The sequence below is a fragment of the Equus quagga genome, chromosome 11 (assembly GCF_021613505.1).
Source record: "Equus quagga isolate Etosha38 chromosome 11, UCLA_HA_Equagga_1.0, whole genome shotgun sequence".
NCBI lineage: Eukaryota > Metazoa > Chordata > Mammalia > Perissodactyla > Equidae > Equus > Equus quagga.
Window position 1 is genome coordinate 91,618,881 of NC_060277.1, and position 22,584 is coordinate 91,641,464.

At 45.2% G+C, this 22,584-nt stretch overlaps 1 protein-coding gene across 8 annotated transcripts in view; it reads right to left on the reverse strand.

Annotated features, from left to right (window-relative positions):
* Positions 1 to 4,873, reverse strand: part of B4GALNT2 (beta-1,4-N-acetyl-galactosaminyltransferase 2) — a 54,812-nt gene extending 49,939 nt beyond the window's left edge. For 4 of the 8 annotated variants that reach the window (XR_006890774.1, XM_046677025.1, XM_046677024.1 and 1 more), the window contains exons 1-2: positions 4,735 to 4,872; positions 4,445 to 4,579 (exon numbers count right to left, since the gene is read on the reverse strand). Coding sequence is in view for 5 of the 8 variants with exons in the window: in XM_046677025.1 (XP_046532981.1) it covers positions 4,445 to 4,462 (18 nt within the window). In the remaining 3 variants the exon portion in view is untranslated. Of the gene's footprint in view, positions 1 to 3,636; positions 3,800 to 4,262; positions 4,425 to 4,444; positions 4,580 to 4,734 lie in introns of those variants that run through there. The other 4 variants (XM_046677027.1, XM_046677026.1, XM_046677028.1 and 1 more) reach the window with 4 other exon arrangements.
* Positions 4,874 to 22,584: the final 17,711 nt, after the last annotated feature.

Sequence of the window (22,584 nt, forward strand, 5' to 3'; positions counted from 1 at the left end):
AGAAGTTCATTATTTCTTTGCTTGTGTGTTCAACCAACTTAGGGAAAGTCCTTCCCTCCTCTTTGTTGAACTCACAGATGATTTTATTTGTTTGACTGTGTCAAGGTTGAAGGCTGTTCAGTCATTAGGACTCCTGAAGACTCTTCTCGGAACATGTGGGAAGGATCTGGCGAACATAAGCCCCCTCCAGGACAGACCACAGCTCCAAAGCAGAGGCAACTTCGGGGGAGTAGACCCAAACCTGCTCTGACTAGCTGTTTCTTACAAAAATGGAAATCTGCTAATACAAAACTTTCCTGGACATGACTACCTGAGATTGTAAAGGTTAATTACGTGCCTCGTACTGAAGAACAATCAAAGTAGGTGAGGCGCTCAGCCTGCTAAACTGTATCACAACCACAGGTGAAAGTACAAGGTTGTCCACTGCATCATTATTGCAACACTGAAAAACCAGAAAGCAACCTAAATCCCTATCAATAAGAGACTAGTTAAGAGAATTACCATATGTCCTAACAATAAAATACTAGTAACCCATTCAACAGAATGAGGTGGTTGTAATGTCCTGAAGTGGCACTATAACTAGGAGACATTTTTTTAAGTGAAAAGCTCATTGCTTTCTAAAAAGTATTTTATTCTGAAATATTTATAGACTCGTGAGAAATTGCGAAAATAGTAGAGTAAGTACAGTAAGTCCCATGTAGCCTTCACCTAGCTTCCTCCAATGGGACATTTAAAATACGTCTTAAAGAAAAACAAAGTAGGTTGCAAAATGGTATATATGGTAAGATCCTATTTGTGTAAGCATAAAAGTAAGTACATTGAATTGTCAGCACTAGATATCTCTGGGGAACAGGGAGGAGAAAAAAAGAGGAAGAGAGAAATTTACGGCTTTGAATACCTATATCAGAAAACAAGAAAATATGAGAGTCAGCAAGCCAAATATCTACCTCAGAAATTAGAAAAAGATTGGCAAATTAGGCTCAAATAAAGCAGAAAGAAGGAAATAATAAATATGAGAGCAGAAATTAATGAGATAGGAAATATACACTACAAAGATCCAAAGTCAAAAGTTGTTTTATTTAAAAAAACTAATAAAATTAATAAACTCATTGGCGATACCAAGAAAAAACAAGAGTAGGCACAAATCACCAATGTCAGGAACGTTGGGAGCATCACTTGAACCTTACGGCCATTGAAGAAGTAATAAGAGAAGATAAGTGAACAATTTTGTGCCAATAAACTAGAAAATGTGGATGAGACGAGCACCTTCTTACAGAAGAATACAACTTACAACAATTGACACAAAAGCAAAAATAGAAAATTCTGAATAATCCTGTCAAGCCAGTTTTTTGTTTTCATTTCATTGCTTATTCTTCCAAAGAACAGGAAAAGAGGGAACACTCTTCAACTTACTTTGTGAAACAGAATAAACATTTTACCAAAACCTGACAAGGAGATGATAAGAAAGAAAAATCACAGGCAACCTCACTCATAAAAATAGATGCAAAAATCCTGTGGCAGCCAGTCTCCAGGGTGGCCCTCGACGCTCTCTGCCTCCGGGAATCACACCTTGGTGGAGCCCCTTCACCCACTGGCCCATGTGACAAACAGCACAGAGCAGAAGAAGCTCCTTCTCACGTTGGTCTGGGTGATCAATATGCAAACAGCATATTGATTAGGTCTGAGATTAGGTAATAAAAGACATTGTGGCTTTCGTTTTGGTGGCACATTCTCTCTCAGATAATTAGCTCTGGGGGAGCCAGCTTCCATATTGTGAATTGCCCAGGGAGAGCCATGTGGAGAGGAACCAAAGCTTCCAGCCGACAGGCACATGAGTGAGCTAGGAAGTGGATCCCTGAGCTCCAGTCAAGGCTTCAACAGATCACAGCTACTTTTCCTTAAAATGCATTATATTAATGTCTGGCAGGTTTATGATTATTATTTTTAACTACTTAATTCATAAATATTTTTAGATTTTCTCAACTTTAATATCTAATATGGTCATAGGAATAGATGCAACCCACATAAACAAAAGCTCTTTGGGAGCTCAATAATTTCTAAGAGTGTAAAGGCTCCTGAGATCAGAAAGACTCAGAAATGCTGGTCTCAGTTCTAAGCAGTGGCTGCAGTTACAGGTAAGTTTTAATAATATACATGATCTTCAGATTAGCACGTTTTATTACTTATTCTTTAATAGAAATTATATTCTACACGGAAGTTAATCTGAAGAACTCACGTGGCTCAGCTAAATAGGTTCCTTTCAAGAGTCAGCTTGCAAACAGAGTAAGTTTATAACATTCAGAATTGTTCAAGCTGGCTTAGGGAGCCATTCGTGTCTCTAACCAGCGTGGTGTTACCCAGTCCTCCACCTAAGCAGTCGATGTGAGAGATGCACTAACAGCACAGAGATTTTAAAGACAGGGAAACCAAACTTCAGTTACTTCAATTGTCATTAGGTACAACCACTGAGTTTTTCATTAGTGTTTGAATTTTTAAATAGCAAAACAGCTATTTTTTAGCAAAATAGCAAACTGCCAAGTGTAATATTTTGTTTGGAATTTCAATTAATTAAATTAAATTTTAGTTTAACTTAAGTGTGAATTTTAACCTATACGTAAACTACTTTACCCAATTTGATTATCTTTTAAAATTTTAGTTTATTTTTATTTGTCTTAGAATGAAAGAAGCAATAAAATAATAACTATTTCTGAGTACTGAATGATTATTACTGAAAATAATTCTGTCCTAGGGAGAAGAGGAGTGTTAAAAATGATCAGCTGATGCTGTCAAATAGGCGGTCACCACTTCTTCAAGAGGTCAGGACAGTTGTAATACTAGCACCTGGTACGATGCCTAGCACACAGCAGGAAATGTTAGAAAGAAAACATCCCACACAATCAAAAAGCATTGGCTTTAGCCTCAAATGGAGCTGAATTCCAATCTGCTCCTTCCAGTGTATTCCTTGGGCAACTTCCTTCCTCGATTTTCACAACTGTAGAGTGGACATAATTAGAGTACATTCTTTAGAGAGCACTGCTCAGAGCATTACCGGTACAATCGAGAACAGGACCTATACGTAATACACAAGTACTCCATAGTGTATGAAATGAAATGAAATACCAACTAGCATTTACTGAGTTTATTGCATGGCACTATAACGATCATTTCCTGGATTGATAGGGTGCGTTGGGGTGAACCATCTTATCTCAAAGGGACAAAATCAGAAATACCCATTTCGAAATCAAACATTTTTTAGTAAGAAAGGAAACTGAAAAGGCAAAGAAAAGTTTAAAAGAAGAAGGAAGAGGGGTCTGGCCCGGTGGCCGAATGGTTAAGTTCGCGCACTCCACTGCAGGCTGCGCCGTGTTTCGTTGGTTTGAATCCTGGGCGCGGACATGGCACTGCTCATCAAACCACGCTGAGGCAGCGTCCCACATGCCACAACTAGAAGGACCCACAACGAAGAATATACAACTATGTACCGGGGGGCTTTGGGGAGAAAAAGGAAAAAAATAAAATCTTTAAAAAAAAAAAAAAAGAAGGAAGAAACCTTAGTTCCCCCAAAGTCACACAGGCCAGCAGCCTTAAGATCTCAGAGATGTAAAGATGGTAAATGACATCCATGAAAACTCAGACCTTTTCTGCATGACTTCAGGTGTCCATACGCGAAGGAAAAGTCAAGGTTGCCGAGGACTTGCCGACTTTAAATTCTTTGGCACCAGTTTCAAGCCTGGTGCCACCCCTTGTTACTCATTAAGGAATGCGGGGTGGGGGTTGGGGAGGATGTTGGAGCTGGAACCTGCTGGAATGAAAGCCTTAGCCAGACCAAGGTGGACGCCAGGGCTGCCCTGCTTCCCCTAGCTACGCCACATCCTCTGTACAACGCACGCTTCATTTTAACGCTTACGAAATATCATCTCACGAACGTCTCCTTGCATTTTCACGAGGTGACTTCCTTGTCAATGTTTCTAATGATTGTTCTAGTTTTGAAAGATACAAAGAAAACAAACTATGGCGATAAAAAGGCACAAAATGTATTTCTGATCCTTCCACGTAGTTTACAAAAATTAAATTAGACCTCCAAGTCTACTTTCCCCCTGTTAATTATTACGCTACCCCTTAGAGGCTCTTCGGTGTCCAGGACAACATAACCCACGCTCACTCTGCCTTGAGGTCGTGCGTCTGGATCCGAAAACCGACTTTCCAAAATCCCTGATCTTTTTCGGACGTTTCCTGAAGCTGCGGAAAGGACGCAGCCTCACCTCCCCCAGCTGCCCGAAGCCGGCGGCCCCCGCGCGGGGGACCCGCATCCCCAAGGCGCTCGGTCCTGGGCGCAGGAAAGAGGCCCCAGCCCAGGTCAGAACCTTCGGCTTCCAAGCCTCGCGCCCCGAACCCCGCACTCCAAAGACCTCATCCCACGCTCGAGGCCACCACACTACACATTCCTGGCCACGAGAGGCATCCTCCACGTCGAATATTCCAACTGGAAATCCAGTGTTCCCCGGGGGCGCAGCGTTCAGAAATGAGCAGAGGCTCCCAACAGCGTCACCGTGCGCCGTCCCTTTCCAGCTGCCCCCACCTATGTGGCAGATGGGTTGAACTTAATTTAGAGACCACTTGCCCCCTCCCTGGGCCCTAAAGTCCGCGGCCCCGCCCCGGCACCTGGGCGCTCTCCGACGGCGCGCCGGGCTGGCCAAGTTTGACTTCCCACTTCTCTGCTCCAGGGACACTCACCGGCACGAAGTCATCCTTAATCGCGCCGCCTCGCACAGACGGAGCTGGTCGAGCCGGGCAGCCACCCCCGCCGACTGCCAGCCCAGGCACCAACACCAGCAGGTTCTCTGCGAGCAGAGCAGGTGGTGAAGGTCGCCAAAGCTTGGGTCGGTCCCCGCCCACGTCACCGCCAATCCCCGCCCACCTCCTTGGTCTTTCACCGCGCCCAGCTTGGCGCCTTACCCATCCCAGAATCTTTTTTTAAAAAAATAATTTTATTTTTCCCCTTTTTCTCCCCAAAGCCCCCCGGTACATAGTTGTATATTTTTAGTTATGGGTCCTTTTAGCTGTGGCATGTGGGATGCCGCCTCAGCACGGCCTGACGAGCGGTGCCATGTCAGAGCCCAGGATCAGAACCGGCGAAACCCTGGGCCGCTAACGCAGAACACGCGAACTTAACAAGTCGGCCACCGGCTAGCCCCCCCATCCAAGCATCCTTGTCGTTGTTTGCGAATGACCGAATCTCACGGCGAACAAGACCCCCAACTAGTCCACGTCCTGGAGAGCTCGAGAAGATGACAATAATGGCCATTTATTCGTCACAACAGCCCTAAGTGCAGTTATTAGCCCCACTTTTAGGATGGGGAAACTGAGGCAAAGTGGGGTGATTGGGAAGTAGGCGGAGGAGCTGGGATTCCAAGCGCGTCTGGCTGACTCTGAAACCCGGAGCAAAGCGAGCATTTTCTGTCCCTTTGACGCGGAGCCCCCAAGCCGGCCAGACTCCAGAGTGTCTGTGGTCCGAGGTGACAGGAGGGGGGCCTCTCTGCAGAGGACCGCGTGGATACAGCGTTTCAGCCAAACTTCCGAATGGCCAGGGACTGAGAGAGGCTGCACAGGAGCACGGTCTCGAGCCCCGCACCGCCTGGGAGCGCGCTTCTCTTCTTCCCTGCCCAGGTCGTTGTCCCCAGGCTACCGGAGCCGGTCCTCGCACCGCGCTTGTAACTCGGAGCGCGCCCGGCCCGAGGCCTGAAATCCGGCTCCCATGCGCTTCTCGTCCAGCCTCTGTCTGGGACCTCTTCTCCTTCCGCTCGGTGGGTAATTGGACTTCTTTCTCCACCTTAAAGAACAACGAAATGCCCACGCCCACCTCTAGTCTCCCTCCCAACGCAGCCCCTCGTTTCCTTCCAGGCGAAGCTGTGTCTGTGCGTCCACGAGCCTCACGGCTTTGCCAGCAGCTCACACTTGGGTTCGCCGCGTTCGGCCTCTGTCCCGCCGCCACCCTCCACTTCGCTCCACCCGAACTCTTCTGGCAAAAGAGGCAGGGAGGAAAGCTGAAGAGGTTGCATCCCTCTCACAGAGCTGTGCGGCCACTTAATGCCTCTGTGCCTGGAAGAGTCTGGTGAACCTCCGATGGAATGAGCATTTGCAGGACCGTTTGCATAAGCGGCGAGAGGCGCTGGGCACTGGCTCCCCGTGGCTCAGCTCCAGCGTGATTGTATTGTATTTGACTATGACCCAACTTAGGTCGCGAACATGATTTTTTTTGAAGTGGACAAAACGGTGGCATGAAAATGCTTGCAAAATGCCCAGTGTTTCTACTGTATACAGTATGCAGTTAATTATATCCTGCTGTGTCCCCAAAAGGCTTTAAGGCAGAGAGACATAAAAAACAAGGTCGTGTAAATAAAGGAGAAAAATGACAATCTATCAAACCAAGTCTGTCGGTAAAGAGGGTAGAAAGAAATGTCAGAGAGGCTACAATCTTGTGCAGGGGAGTCCCAAATTCCTCCTGGAGCTTCTCAGTAGCCAGCAGAAAAAGGAAAGCCAGGTGGAGGGGCGATCTGAAGTAGCAGTTGCAGGTAAGTATTTTCTAGGAACAGCTGCAAAAGGGACTTTATCCTTTCCTGGTCCAGACTAATCAGCAAAGGGCTGTGCTTACCATGTGACTCATTGTTTACAAAAGGCTTTCACATCCATTATCCTCCTTAATACAACCCTCCTCACAAAGTCATGAACCTCTTTGAAGTTGTGAAGACCCAGCCTAGGAGATTTCATGACGTGTTCAAACGTTTGTGGCCAGCGACACAGCCAGGACTTGGACCCAGGTGCTCTGTCTCTAAGGCCAGTGGTGGCTCCCCTGTACCCCGTGCCTTGCCAGCTCTGTCGAAATGGGAAAGCTCTGCTTGTGCCTTGGAAGTGGGGAACGCGTTTAATTCAACCATAGCTTCTGCCACACAGAAGTGTTATGACCTGTGATTTCAGTTCAGGGTGAATTTTCTGTGATTTTGAGTGTGTCTGCCTGCTCTGAGGGTCATGGGCAGGAAGGGAAAGTTAGCTAAGTGAGGATCGAGTTTTTGAGCTTGATCAGCCAGGAGCTCCAACGCCGGCTCCCTGCAGCAGAGCCAGGCTGTGGTTCCTGGGTGTCTAGACCCAGAACCAAGCAGAGTGTTGGCTGCTGCCCTGAGGGGTAGGGAAGAAATGGCCCCTCAGCGCTACCTGGAGCCCTGACGGGTGGCCAGGCCTGTGACATCTCTCTCCAGGCACCATCTGGGGTCAGCCTGAGGGTGTCCTCTCCCAGGAGGTGACCTCAGGCTTTTCCACTGTGGCTGGTTACTGTTTTACACCAGGACAAGACCTCCACTTTTTCCTGGCTGTGGACCCATTTCTGGCTGTCAGTTTGACAAATCAGCAAGTTCTTTTTTTTTTTTCTTCAAAGATTGGCACCTGAGCTAACAACTGTTGTCAATCTTCTTTTTTTTCCCTGCTTTTTTCTCCCCAAGTCCCCCCAGTACATAGTTGTATATATATATTTTAGTTGTGTATCCCCCTAGTTGTGGCATGTGGGATGCCGCCTCAACATGGCCTAATGAGCGGTGCCATGTCTGTGCCCAGGATGCGAACCCTGGGCCGCTGAAGCGGAGCACACGAACTTAACTACTCGACCATGGGGCCGGCCCCCAGCAAGTTCTTAAGTAACCTGAATTTCCTCTGAGCTTAGCCATTTCAGCAGCTCCCAGTGCCCCATACACCCGCCTCTGGCACTGGTGTCGCTGGTCCAAAGGCCAAACTCTTTGTCTTTGACAATCGAGTTCTTGTCTACTTGTCCCTTGTGAGAGAAGCTTTGAGTGGCCCACAAGGAACTCAGATGCATCCAGTGGATCCTGGTGCCACACCTGAACTTTCTGAATGAGGTTCTTGGGAGACTGATTAATCCGGCTTTGCATCCTGGTCCAATGAAAACAGTGCTTTTGGCCAAGAGGAGGGGAGCTCAAGGAAGAAGGAAGTCAAATGATTTCTGACACTCTACAAAGTGCTGGTGCCTAATAGCCACTTCTTCGCTCCAGGGGAATGAGACCATGACCTATTCATGTTTCCACTCCCAGAGGTTCACACAGGCCTGCTCAGAGTTGGCACTATTCATTGACTGAATGAATGAATGATTGCCTTGACTGGTTGGATTGTTTCCTCACTAGCCCCAAATCCAGTCCTTGCCGATGCTCAATAAATGTATGTTGAAAGATAAAAGAAGACGGGGGACCAGCTGTTCGGAGACCCAAAGGAGTAGGGACAAAACACCCTAGTGTTGGTTTGTAAACTGGCCCCCAAGCACGGAGGGCAAGGAGAGACTGAAGAAAGAGGCAGCCCAATACAGTTGAGTAGGTGTCAAGTTAATAAGCAAGGGAACTTATTTACGAGGCTTGTCTGGGGAGGCTGTGAGACAAGCAGATCTCCCCATCCACCCGCCAGGGTCTTAAAGGTTATATATAAGCCTTAACAGGGTTCAATCTCATGTACCATCCAGAGGGTCTCAACACTTTACTCTCTCAAGGCTACATCCTTGGAGCAGCTCCCACTGTGGGAACGATAGGAAGAGTATATATTCCAAAGACAGAGGGGCTGGTGAGGAGCCTCTGATTGCCCGGATCCAGCTTGTGGGTCAACTGGCAGTCTCGTCCTCTTGATTGCCTCCTCCAACACCTGGCTTGCCATAACCTCAAGGAAAAGGGAAGTGATGTAATTTGCTCAAGAATGAGAAGTAAGAGATGGATGTGCAGGGTTAGCCCTTAAGGGGGGAAGTCCTGAAGATGGTGCTAGGACCTCAGTGAGCCCTGAAATGTGTTCCAGCTCTCCCATGCTAGCCACTCTCCCCCGAAAGACTTCTCCATGTCCCGTGCTTCTTTTGTCTGGCTTTTACTTTCAGTCTCTGGCTAAAAGTCGCTTCCTCAAAGGGGCCTTTTCCAGACCAGAGCAGACTCTTCTTTTGGTATCCTATAGCACCCGGTACTGTGTAGTCACAGTCTCGGTCAGAGTCTGTAGTTGTATATTAACGTGGGTGTGTGTTTGTTTGTTGCCTGTTTTCCACGTTCCCTGGAAAACAGTACCACTTCTGTTTTGCTCTCCATTGTATCCTTAGCATAGAGGCTGGCTCATAGTTGATATTCAAGAAATATCTGCTGGAGAAAGGAATGGATGAATTTTATTATACCATTTGACGCTCAGAACACTCTCAGGCCCTCCGTGTTGCATTTGCCTCATTTTCACATGAAGAAAGTGAAACTCAGAGACTTGTGAGAGGACACCGAGGGATTGGAGCCAGGTCTGCCGGATCGAACTCCCTACACCTCCTGTGCTGCCTGGGTGTGGGGGGGTCCAGGTTAATGAGTATGGGAGAGATGCAGAGGAGACAGAGAGAAAGTCAGGAAGGACCAGGGCCCAGTCTGGAAGAGCGAAGCAAGGGTGGAAGTTGAGGGTGCTGCCCTGCTGGCCTCAGCCTGACCCTGGTGGTCACGAAGTACATCATTTACATGGACCAAGGCAAAAGGAACACAGACTCGAGAGGATGAAGCCTTCTTCTCAATTGTCTTCTAAGTCGTCGAGATAGCTTCAAGAGGCAGTATGGTGCACTGCTTAAAAGATAAACTCCAGAGCCTGGCTCTGCTCCTGCCTGTTGCCTCTGCGACCTTGGCTCCAGAAGGAAACCCAGGAATCAGATTCACACCCAACCCATGGCCTGGAACCAAGGCCAGCTGACCAGCAGTCTATAGCAGAGTCATTCGGCTGAGCCCGGACTAGATCCACTGAACCATAGTTGATTCTGTACCCAAGATCTTGAGAATAAATCCTTGTTGTATGCACTGTTGGGATGGTTTGCTATATACTATTGTGGCAAAAGCCAACTAAGACATATTTCTATTAATAAATCCAGTGAATTTTAATTCTAAGTTTCACGGGAAACTTTGATTAATATTTAAACTTCCTCAAACAGTTACGTGCATCGGTCAATGTCAACCTCACAGGCGGAAACATATGGCTCACTCAAAAGGGCTTAACTGAAGGGAGCCTGAATAAGGAACTATTTACAGAGATGTGGGTAGGATTAAGGAAACCAAAATGGGATGGTGAAGCCCTCGGCAACTAGCAATGGCCAGAAGATGTTACCACCTTAGGCTGAAGGGCAAGGGGTGGGAAGAGAGATATCTGAAACCATCAAGAGCTGTGGCCTTAGATGGAGGAGCCACAGCCACTGCCCAACCACAGGGAGGGAGCTGGGGAGTAAATACAGTAGTCTCTCCTTATCCACAGGGGAATGCATCCCAAGCCCCCCAGTGGATGCCTAAAACCACGGATAGTGCCAACCCCTGTATATACTATGTTTTTTCCTATACCTACATACCTATGATGAAGTTTAATTTACAAAGTAGGCACAGGAAGAGATTAACAACAATAACATGTCTTTGGCTTATCTGAATTGCCAGCATCACTACTCTTGCACTTTGGCATCATTATTAAGTAAAATAAGGGTTACTTGAACACGAGCACTGCGATATTGCGACAGTCAATCTGATAACTAAGGTGGCTACAGAGTGACCAACAGGTGGGTAGTGTATAGTGTGAATATGCTGGACAAAGGGATGATTCATGTCCTGGATGGGATGTAGCAGAAGGTGCCAGATTTCATCACACTACTCAGAATGGCGTGCAATTTAAAACTTATGAATTGCTTATTTCTGGAATTTTCCATTTAATATTTTCAGACTGCAGTTGACGATGGGTAACTAAAATCATGGAAAGCAAAATCTCGGATAAGAAGGGACTACTGTACTCTGATCTCTTTCTTCCTCCACTCTCTAATTTCCTGCTCGTTGTTCCCATTGACTGAATTCAACTGGAAGCAGGAGGACAAGGGAGCGTGAGTCCTACAGACTACAGATGTCTTCCCGGAGTACAGGACAAGGCAGAGAAGGGTGGAGGATAGGTCTGGAGGAACAGAGAATAACTAGCACACAGCCTCATTCACAACTGGATCAGCCAACAATTGGTAATAGCTATTGAGAAACACCCCCCAAATCTTAGCGGCTTAACACAGTAAACGTTTATTTCTTGCTCATGTAAAGACCACAGTAGGGGCCGGCCCAGGGGCCAAGTGGTTGAGTCCGCAGACTCTGCTTCGGCAGCCCAGGGTTTCCCTGGTTTGGATCCTGGACGCGGACATGGCACTGCTCGTCAGGCATGCTGAGGCAGTGTCCCACATGCCACATCCAGAGGACCCACAACTAGAACATACAGCTATGTACTGGGGGGCTTTGGGGGAAAGAAGAAGGGAAAAAAAAGATTGGCAACAGATGTTAGCACAGGTGCCAATAGAAAAAAATAGCATTAAAAATAAAATGAAGACCACAGTAGATGTGCCTGGTTAGGTTGTTCTCTTGAGTGACTCTCCTCCAAAGGATGATTAAGGGACTCAGGCTCTTTCCATCTTGTAAACCCTTCATCCTCAACACGTGACCTTTAATGTCATCACTCAATAGAAAGAAGCTCATGGGAAAGGCGCGGCAGATACCTAACCTCCTCGGTTTAGAGAGGATATATAGCTTCTATTCCCTTCCACTGGCCACAGCTAGTCACTGGGCACACTCAAGTGCAGAGGGCCTGGGAATGTAGTCCCAGGTTGTGCAGCCAGTTCCTGGCAACAACCCTAGCAACAAGCCTCAGAGGACTTCCCACTGTGCAAGGGTGGTCAGACAGCCTTCTTTTCCACAACAATCTTAGTGCATTAAATTCCTTAAAGCATTTCTAGTTGCATTTTTTTTAAGATTGGCACCTGAGCTAACACCTGTTGCCAATCTTCTTTTCTTTTCTTTTTTCTTCTCCCCAAAGCCCCCCAGTACATAGTTGTATATTCTAGTGATGGGTCCTTCTGGTTTTGGCATGTGGGACGCCACCCCAGCATGGCCTGACTAGCAGTACTAGGTCCGCACCCAGGATCTGAACCAGCAAAACCCTGGACCGCCAAAGCGGAGCGCGCGAACTTCACCACTCTGCCCCAGGACCGGCCCCTCTAGTTGCATTCTTAAGGGTGATATATTCATATTCATTGTTTTCTCTTTTTTAAGTACTTCACTTTTCTGATCTGATGAACAAAACTTCTCCGAGTACTTTAACCACCCAGGAAAACCTAATCAATTAAATTGATAAAACATAGTAAATCTCAAGTTCTCTAAAACCATTCCATCACTATTTATAAACTTAGTACATCTCATACATTTCTCTTTGAGTATCACAAGTCTAGAATCTATTACCCAAAAGATTACTAACACACAAATTATTCCTGAATATGACATAAAAGTACTACAGGTTTGACTTATTTTATCATCTCTTTATTTAGCTCTGAAGGATCCAGGGATTAAAATAAATTGCATTACTAAGAAAACAATTTCACTGTACCCAGAAATAACTAGGGTTACCATCTCAGCAGGCCGAGCTGTTTATGAGCTGGGTATTTTTTTTACTGGGATGCAAGACTTGACTCTTCATGATTTAAACAAATGCTCGGCTAGCTGGGACTTGCAAATCTGTATCCTATAATTGGGGAATTCTCAAAGGACCAATCTCTTTGAGTCCATGAGGCACCATTATCTAATTCTTTCATTAAATTTGAGAATACTGAAGGCTTTACCCTCTCCAAGATTGCACCTAATTTCCTCACTGCTTGGATGGATTTTGATTTTCTTTCATTTTTGGAGGGATGAGTAAGTTAAAGTAGTAAGTCGGGTAAGAGCATAGACTCTAGAACAGACTGCCTGGGTCAAATTCTGTTCTATTTCGTAGCTGTGTGACCTTAGGGAAATCCCTTAATTTCTCTGTGCTTCAGTTGCTTCATCTGTAAAATGATGATGATAATAGGACCTAGCTCACCAAACTGTTGCGAATATTAAAAGAGTTAATACAAGTTAAGCAATTAGAACAGTGCTTATCACGTGAGTAAATAGTAACAACTTGTATATACTTATTTAATAACATTTTTAAGACTCTTTGCTATTATTAGGGCCATGGAGCTGATTCCGACTCCTAGCGACCCTGTGGACAGCAGAGCAGAACCCCACCTGGTCTTTTTGCACCATCCTCTCGCCTTCCAGTGCTGTATCAGACAATGATCCACTGCTATTCATAGGGTTTTTGTGGTCAATTTTTTCAGAACTGTGTGGCCAGGGCCTTCTTAGTCTGTCTAGTCTGGAAGCTTCATTGAAACCTGTCTACCATGGGTGACCCAGCTGGTATTTAAAATACCAGTGGCATAGCTTTCAGTATCACAGCAACACGCAGCCACCACAATATGACAACCAAGAAATGGATGATGTGGTTCCCTGACTGGGAAACGAACCTGGGGCATGGCAGTGAGAGCACTGAATCATAATCACTAGAGCACCCGGAATGGCTTTTTAAGACTCTAAAGTCTCTTTAATGCTATTTCATTCGCTCCTTCACACCCCTATTCATTCCGCCATAATGTCTTTACATTCTGTATTCTGTGCACATTGTCCCTCTCTCTCTAGGCATAAACGCACCTGAATGTACCCGAATCTCCTCCAAAGCTTTGCTTGACATTACAGACACACAGAAAAAGCGTCTCCCCAGGGCGAGATGAGACAAATGGCTTGCACAACAGAGAACAAGATCTCAGTGGCCCTGATCTCAAAAACATCATGCTAGACTTTCCTACTAATACTCATTTCTAGAGTAAAGGAGGAATGAGATTTTCCTCAGAGACAAAGAAAGACCAAGGTAGGGAGATGGCTTCCAGGATTCCCACAACGTCATTTTCCTCTTGAAAGCAAACACCACCAGATCAGATTGGATCAGAGTGCCTGGAGTTGTTTGGAATCTGCTGGGGGATTTATGTGTCAACTTGACTGGACTGTGGAATACCCAGATATTTGGTTAAACATTATTCTCTGCGTGTCTGTGAGGGTGTTTCTGGGTGAGATTAACATTTGCATGCATAGACTGAGAAAAGCAGATTGCTCTCCCCAATGTGGATGGGCCTCATCCAATGTGTTGAAGGCCTGAATAGAACAAAGAGACTGAGTGAGAGGATTTCCTTTCTCTGACCAACTGTCTTCGAGCTCGGACACCGGTCTTCTCCTGCCTTCAGACTCAGACTCAGCCTGGAACTCACACCATCTGCTCTCCTGGTTCTCAGGCTCTCAGACTTGGACTGGAACTATCCCATCAGCTCCCCTGGGTCTCAGCTTGCCATTTGCAGGTCGTGGGACTTCTCAGCCTCCATAATCACACGAGCCAATGCCTTATAATGAATCAGTCTAGCTGTCCATCTATCTATCTATCCATCTATCTATCTATCTATCTATCTATCTATCTGTCTGTCTATTTTTATCTATCTATCTAGATAGATGCAGATACCCTGTTGGTCAGTTGGTTCTGTTTGTCTGGAGAACCCTGACTACTACAGAATCCTAGCTTGGAATACCCACTCTTAGGAAAGAGATTTGAAACATCAGGATCCCAACAGCGCTCCTCTCTCTGCACCAGACTCTTCCACGTGCCTTGGCCTGGGGCTGGGGCTGGAAAGGACCTTAGGGAAAGCATGCTGGGGGCCTCAGGTAAGAGAGACATGTAAGAGGAGAAGCCTCTGCCCCACTTTCCTCATTTGGGGAGCTGCTGCCTTAGTCTTTCCACCATGAAGAGAAACACTAGGAAGGACAGTGGAGGAGGAAAACAGTATGAGCTTGGGTGCTCAGTGACCCTGGAGAGTCACTGAAAACTCTGAGGAGCAGGCTTCTCTGGCTTCTGGTAAAGCAGTGACCAATGGCCCTGCTGCATAAGCCATTTTAGTCAGGTGTTAATTGTGGCTGAAAAGAAAATCATAGTCTTAATCTTGACATGACTCTAGAGTTTGCCCAACTCTTAGATTTACATCTATGGATGACACACTAGACATGTAGTAAAGGACAAAGAGACATTTATGAGACTCCACAGTTGCCAGTTGGGGTTATCAGCATCAGCAGAATGGGGGTGACAGAACCCTAAACCAAGATGCAACAGACTTGATTCTGACTGGATCTCCAGCTGTGCCTTTCTCTGTGTGTCCTTGAGAAGGTCACTTTACCTCTCTGGGTCTCAATTTCTACTCTCTTCTCTTGCCGCATTCTTTCTCTATAACATGTAGAGACTCTTAAAGTCTCCACCTTCTCCTCCTACCAGCACCCAGAATTAGGATGAAAATAAGAAGAATAAATGTTAATTTACATATTTATGACATTTTGCCGATGATTCAAAGAGGAGAAGTGTAGCTAATATACTAGATGACAGAAATGAGACCAAAGGAAACTTGGCTCTATCTAGTAATACCTGAGCCTATTCTGATGAAAGTTGCAGGTATAAATGTCCAGAGGGGCACTCAGATCCAAAACGCTGATGCTCCATTACAGGAAAAGGGGCTCGGAACATACCCACACCGGCTGTAAAAAAGATGGGGCATTGATGTCAACTCTAAGTTCATTGTGAGTCAAGAGTGGGACCCAGTGTGGTCCCTCCTACTACATGTAGTGCAAACCCCAACTGTTCCCTGGGTCCCTCCCTGCCCTTTCTCAGGGCCCGGCCCTATCAATTGCCTCTTCTGTCTGCTGTATCTTCAATTTCTCCCTCTCTACCAGACCCTTACAGGCAACATTTAAACACGTTCATGCCTCTCTCATTAAAAAGGAAAAATCCTGGGATCCTGACCAAGATGGAGGCGTGAGTAGTCTTCTCTGTCTCTCCCCCTTCGAATCTACAACTATTTGGACATTCATTGCTTAACAAAGGATATCCATATAGCATCTCAGGACGCCTGAGAGACCCGTGCTGCTATACATCGGAAGGCGGACAGACTTCCCCCCAGGAGGAGGTGGAGATAAGAGAAAACTCTCCGACCCCGACCCCCGAACAGCCTAGTACCTGCAAGCGGCTTTCTTCCAGCGGAGGCCCCCAGAACATCGCCACACACCAAGGGCAGGAGGGTGCGCACACCAGAGGAGCGATGGTGGAAACAGGTGACCACAGCCCTACCTAAGCCCCCAGCGATTACACCTAAGCCCTGGGGGAAACTCCAGAGTCCCATACCAGAGGCGACAGGGAAAACCTCTACTCGCCATTAGTGGAGAGGCGCCGCCCAGCCGGGAGGCTCCCGGAGAGAATCCCAAACGGGGCAGCAGCCCACCAGCTGCCGCCGCTAGTCTCACGGACTGTGGTAGTCGCCCTGTCAGGGCACGGGCTACTGGAGATCTCCTGGGAGAGGACTGGGGCTGGGTGGAGTTCCAGCTGCCGGCTCCGCAGCCCAGGGGGAAACTCCAGGCTTTCGTCCTGGCAGCAGGCAAAGCCTCTGCCCGTCATTAGCAGAGAGGCCCTTCCCAGCATCTGCAACACCGGGAGGCTCCCAGAGAGAATCCCAAATAGGGCAGCAGCCCGCCAGCTGCCGCCACCGGTCCCACAGACTGCAGCTGTCGCCCGGTTGGGGTACAGGGCTACCGGAGATCTCCTGGGAGAGAACTGGGGCTGGGTGGAGTTCCAGTGGCCGGCTCCATGGCCCAGGGGGGAACTCCAAAATCCCGTTTTGGCAGCAGGCGAAACCTCTACTCACCATTAGCAGAGAGGCCCCGCCCAGCATCCAGAATGCCAGGAAGCTCCTGGAGAGAAACCCGAATGGGGCAGCAGCCCGCCAGCTGCCTCTGCTGGTCTCACGGACTGCGGCTGTTGCCCGGTCGGGGCACGGGGCTACCGGAGATCTCCTGGGAGAGGACCGGGGCTGGGTGGAGTTCCAGTGGCTGGCTCTGCAGCCCAGGGGGAAACTCTGGGGTCCCGTTCTGGCAGCAGGGAAAGCTTCTACTCACCATTAGTGGAGAGGCTCCGCCCAGTATTCAGAATGCTGGGAGGGTCCCAAAGAGGAGAATCCCAGGCAGGGCAGCAGCCGGCCAGCCACCACTGAACTCACAGTCTCCGGCTGTCCCCCTGACAGGGCAAGGGGTCCCCCGAGATCCTGGGGGAGAGGACTGGGGCTGGGTGGAGTTCCAGCTGCCCGGCTCCATGGCCCAGGGGAAACTCTACAGTCTTACAGCAGGCTCAGCGAAAGCCTCTGCACAGCACTAGTAGAGAGCACCCACCTGGCAACCACAAGGCTGGAAGACCCTGGGACAAAAGTAGCATAGCTATGTGAGCTAACCACAGACTGCAGAAGATGCCCATAGCTCTGCTGTGACCTATAGTGGACAAGTGAGATTTTGTGGGTGTCGACAGTGACAGAGCTGCAAATATAGGTGATCCTGCCCTTGGCCGCTGGAAAAGCCCATAACACCGCTGCAGACCCTAAGGAGGGAGCACGTCTAGGTGGTCTGCAACAGTAGGCACAAGCAGCCTGAAGCCCCCTTGTGACTGCCCCCACAGCTGAAGAGGAACCCCACAGGACCACTGTGACTACGAGGAGGGGGCCAGGCGCAGCTAGCAACAGCTGATAGGGTTCCTGGTGGGTACAGTATAAACAGCTGTTCCCCCACCACACCAGCAGAAACAAGTGGAAGCAGTAACTAAACTCTATCTCTATGCAGAGGCACAAATGTACACCATCAAGCAATATGAAAAAATATATTAAATCTCCAGAACAGAAGGAAAATGACAAATACCCAGAAAACAACCCCAAAGACAATGAAATATATAACCTAAATGATGATGACTTCAAAACAGCCATCATTAAAAAACTCAATGAGTTAAGAGAGAATTCAGATAGACAACTCAACGAGTTCAGGAGCTATGTCACAAAAGAGTTTGATACTATAAAGAAGAACCAAAGAGAAATACTGGAAGTGAAGAACACAATAGAGGAGATTAAGAAAAATCTAGACGCACTGAACAGTAGGGCCGATAATATGGAGGACAGAATTAGCAATTTGGAAGATAGGAATATAGAAATGCTGAAGGCAGAGGAGGACAGAGAACTAAGACTAAAAAGAAATGAAGAAACTCTCCGAGAATTATCTGACTCAATTAGGAGATGCAACGTAAGGATTATGGGTATACCAGAGGGAGAAGAGAAGGAGAAGGGAGCAGAAAGCCTGTTCAAAGAAATAATGGCTGAGAACTTCCCAAACCTGGGGAGAGAGATGGAACTTCATGTGACAGAAGCCAATAGATCTCCAAACTTTATCAATGCAAGAAGACTAACCCCAAGGCATATAGTAGTGAAGCTAGCAAAAGTCAATGACAAGGAGAAAATACTAAGGGCAGCCAGGCAGAAGAAAATAACCTACAAAGGAACCCCCATAAGGCTATCAGCAGATTTCTCAGCAGAAACTTTACAGGCTAGAAGAGAGTGGAATGATATATTCAAAACTCTGAAGGACAAAAACCTGCAGCCAAGAATACTCTACCCAGTGAAAATATCCTTCAAATACGATGGAGAAATATAAACTTTCACAGATAAACAAAAATTAAGGGAGTTCATTGCCACAAAACCTCCTCTTCAAGAAATGCTCAGGAAAACCCTCATACCTGAAAAATCAAACAAAGGAAAGGGGCTACAAAACCAAGAGCAAATGAGATAAGTAGAAGGACAATAACAGAAAGTAGCAGCTCTCCATCAGAACAGGTTAGCAAAAATTAAATAAAACATTAAAGATAAAGGAAGGGAAACACGAAGAATAAATATAACCCTGTCATTTTAACCACAAACTCACAACACAAGAAAGAAGGAAAAAAAAAAAAAACCTGACAATAACAACCTAGAAGGGGAAGAGAAAAGGGATAGAAGGTTTTAATTTAAGGAAATAAGAGGCTATCAGAAAATGGACTATCTCATCTATGAGATGTTTTATACTAACCATATGGTAACCACTAAACAAATAACAAGAATAAAGACACAAATTACAAATCAGAAGACACCCAATACAGAAATTTACATACCTGAATTAATAATCCAAAAACCATGGGACGAGAAACAAAGGAAATGCAAGACAACTGGAAAACAAGATATAAAATGGCAGCGGTAGGCCCCCACATTTCAATAATCACTCTAAATGTAAATGGATTGAACTCTCCAATCAAAAGACACAGAGTGGCAGGATGGATCAAAGAACAAGACCCAACAAAATGCTGCCTCCAGGAAACATACCTCAGCCCCAAAGACAAACACAGATTCAGAGTGAAGGGATGGAAGACAATACTCTAAGCTAATAATGAACAAAAGAAAGCAGGTGTCGCTATACTAATATCAGACAAAGTAGACTTCAAAGCAAAACAGATAAAGAAAGACAAAGAGGGACAGTATATAATGATGAAAGGGACACTCCACCAAGATGACATAACGCTTATAAATATATACGCACCCAACACAGGAGCACCAAAATTTGTAAAGCAGCTCTTAACAGAACTATAAGGAGACATCAACAACAATACAATAATAGTAGGGGACCTCAACACCCCATTAACACCAATGGATAGATCATCCAGACAGAAAACCAACAAGGAAATTATAGAATTAAATGAAAAATTAGACCAGATGGACTTAATAAATATATATAGAACCCTTCATCCAAAAACAGCAGGTTACACATTCTTCTCAAGTGCACATGGAACATTCTCAAGGATAGACCATATCTTGGGAAACAAAGCAAGCATCAATAAATACAAGAGAGTTGAAATAATATCAAGCATCTTTTCTTATCATAATGCTGTGAAACTAGAAATCAACTACAAGAATAAAGCAGGGAAAGGTGCAAAAATGTGGAGACTAAGCAACATGCTACTGAACAAACAAGGGATTATTGAAGAAATTAAAGAAGAAATCAAATATTATCTGGAGACAAATGAAAATGAAAACATGCCATACCAACTCATTTGGGATGCAGCAAAAGCAGTCCTAAGAGGGAAATTCATTGCAATACAGGCTCACCTCACTAAACAAGAAAAATCTCACATAAGCAACCTCAAACAACACCTAACAGAATTAGAAAAAGAAGAGCAAACAAAGCCCAAAGTCAGTAGAAGGAGGGAAATAATAAAAATTAGAACAGAAATAAACGATATTGAAACAAAAAAGACAGTAGAAAGGATCAATGAAACAAAGAGTTGGTTCTTTGAAAAAATTAACAAAATCGACAAACCCTTAGCCAGACTCACTAAGAAAAGAAGAGAGAAATCTCAAATAAATAAAATTAGGAATGAGAGAGGAGAAATCTCAACGGATACCAAAGAAACACAAGGGATCATAAGAGAATACTATGAAAAACTATATGCCAACAAATTGAACAACCTAGGAGAAATTGACAAATTCCTAGACTCTCACAACCTCCCCAAACTGAATCAGGAAGAAATAGAGAATCTGAGTAGACCAATCACAAGTAAAGAAATAGAAACAGTAATCAAAAACCTCCCCAAAAATAAGAGTCCGGGACCAGACGGCTTCTCTGGAGAATTCTACCAAACATTCAAAGAAGATTTAATACCTATCCTTCTCAAACTATTCCAGAAAATTGAGGAAGATGGAGCACTCCCTAACACATTCTATGAAGCCAACATCACTCTGATCCCCAAACCTGACAAGGACAACACAAAGAAGAACTACAGGCCGATATCACTGATGAACATAGATGCAAAAATCCTCAACAAAATTCTGGCAAACCGAACACAGCAATACATCAAAAAGGTTATACACCATGATCAAGTGGGATTTATACCAAGGACACAGGGATGGTTCAACATCCACAAGTCAATCAATGTGATACACTACATTAACAAAATGAGAAACAAAAACCACATGATCATCTCAACAGATGCAGAGAAAGCATTCGACAAGATCCAACATCCATTTATGATAAAAACCCTCAATAAAATGGGTATAGAAGGAAAGTATCTCCACATAATAAAGGCCATATATGACAAACCCACAGCCAATATCATACTCAACGGACAAAAACTGAAAGCCATCCCTCTGAGAACTGGAGCAAGACAAGGGTGCCCACTTTCACCACTCCTATTCAACATAGTACTGGAGGTGTTGGCCAGAGCAATTCAGCAGGAAAAAGAAAGAAAAGGAATCCAAATAGGCAATGAAGAAGTAAAACTCTCACTGTTTGCAGACGACATGATCTTATGTATAAAAAACCCCAAAGAATCCATAGGAAAACTATTAGAAACAATCAGCAGCTACAGCAAAGTTGCAGGGTATAAAATCTACATACATAAATCAGTAGCATTTCTATACACTAACAATAAACTAACAGGAAAAGAACTCAAGAACTCAATCCCATTCACAATTGCAACGAAAAGAATAAAATACCTGGGGATAAATTTAACCAAGGAAGTGAAAGATCTATACAACGAAAACTACAAGACTTTCTTGAAAGAAATTCATGACGACATAAAGAGATGGAAAGACATTCCATGCACATGGATTGGAAGAATAAACATAGTTAAAATGTCCATACTACCTAAAGCAATCTACAGATTCAACGCTATCCCAATCAGAATCCCAATGACATTCTTCACAGAAATAGAACAAAGAATCCTAAAATTCATATGGGGCAAGAAAAGACCCCGAATTGCTAAAGCAATCCTGAGTAAGAAAAACAAAGCCGGAGGCATCACAATCCCTGATTTCAAAACATACTACAAAGCTACAGTGATCAAAACAGCATGGTACTGGTACAAAAACAGATGCACAGATCAATGGAACAGAATTGAAAGCCCAGAAATAAAACCACACATCCATGGACAGCTAATCTTCGACAAAGGAGCTGAGGGCATACAATGGAGAAAAGAAAGTCTCTTTAACAAATGGTGCTGGGAAAACTGGACAGCCACATGTAAAAGATTGAAAATTGACCATTCTTTTTCACCATTCACAAAAATAAACTCAAAATGGATCAAAGACCTAAAGATTAGGCCGGAAACAATAAGTCTTCTAGAAGAGAATATAGGCAGTACACTCTTTGACATCAGTTTCAAAAGAATCGTTTCGGACACCATAACTCCTCAGATGAGGGAAACAATAGAAGAATAAACAAACGGGACTTCATCAGACTAAAGACCTTTTTCAAGGCAAGGGAAAACAGGATTGAAACGAAAAAATAGCCCACTAATTGGGAAAAAATATTTACAAGCTACTTACCCGACACAGGGTTAATCTCCATACTATATAAAGAACTCACACAGCTTAACAACAAAAAAACAAACAACCTGATCAAAAAATGGGCAGAGGACATGAACAGACATTTCTCCAAAGAAGATATAAGGATGGCCAATAGACACATGAAAATATGCTCATCATCACTAATCATTAGGGAAATGCAAATCAAAACTATGCTAAGATATCACCTTACACCCATTAGATTGGCAAAAATATCCAAAACCAAGAGTGACAAATGTTGGAGAGGTTGTGGAGAAAAAGGAATCCTCATACACTGTTGGTGGGAATGCAAACTGGTGCAGCCACTATGGAAAACAGTATGGAGATTTCTCAAAAAGTTAAAAATAGAAATACCTTATGACCCAGCCATCCCACTACTGGGTATCTATCCTAAGAACCTGAAATCAGCAATTCCA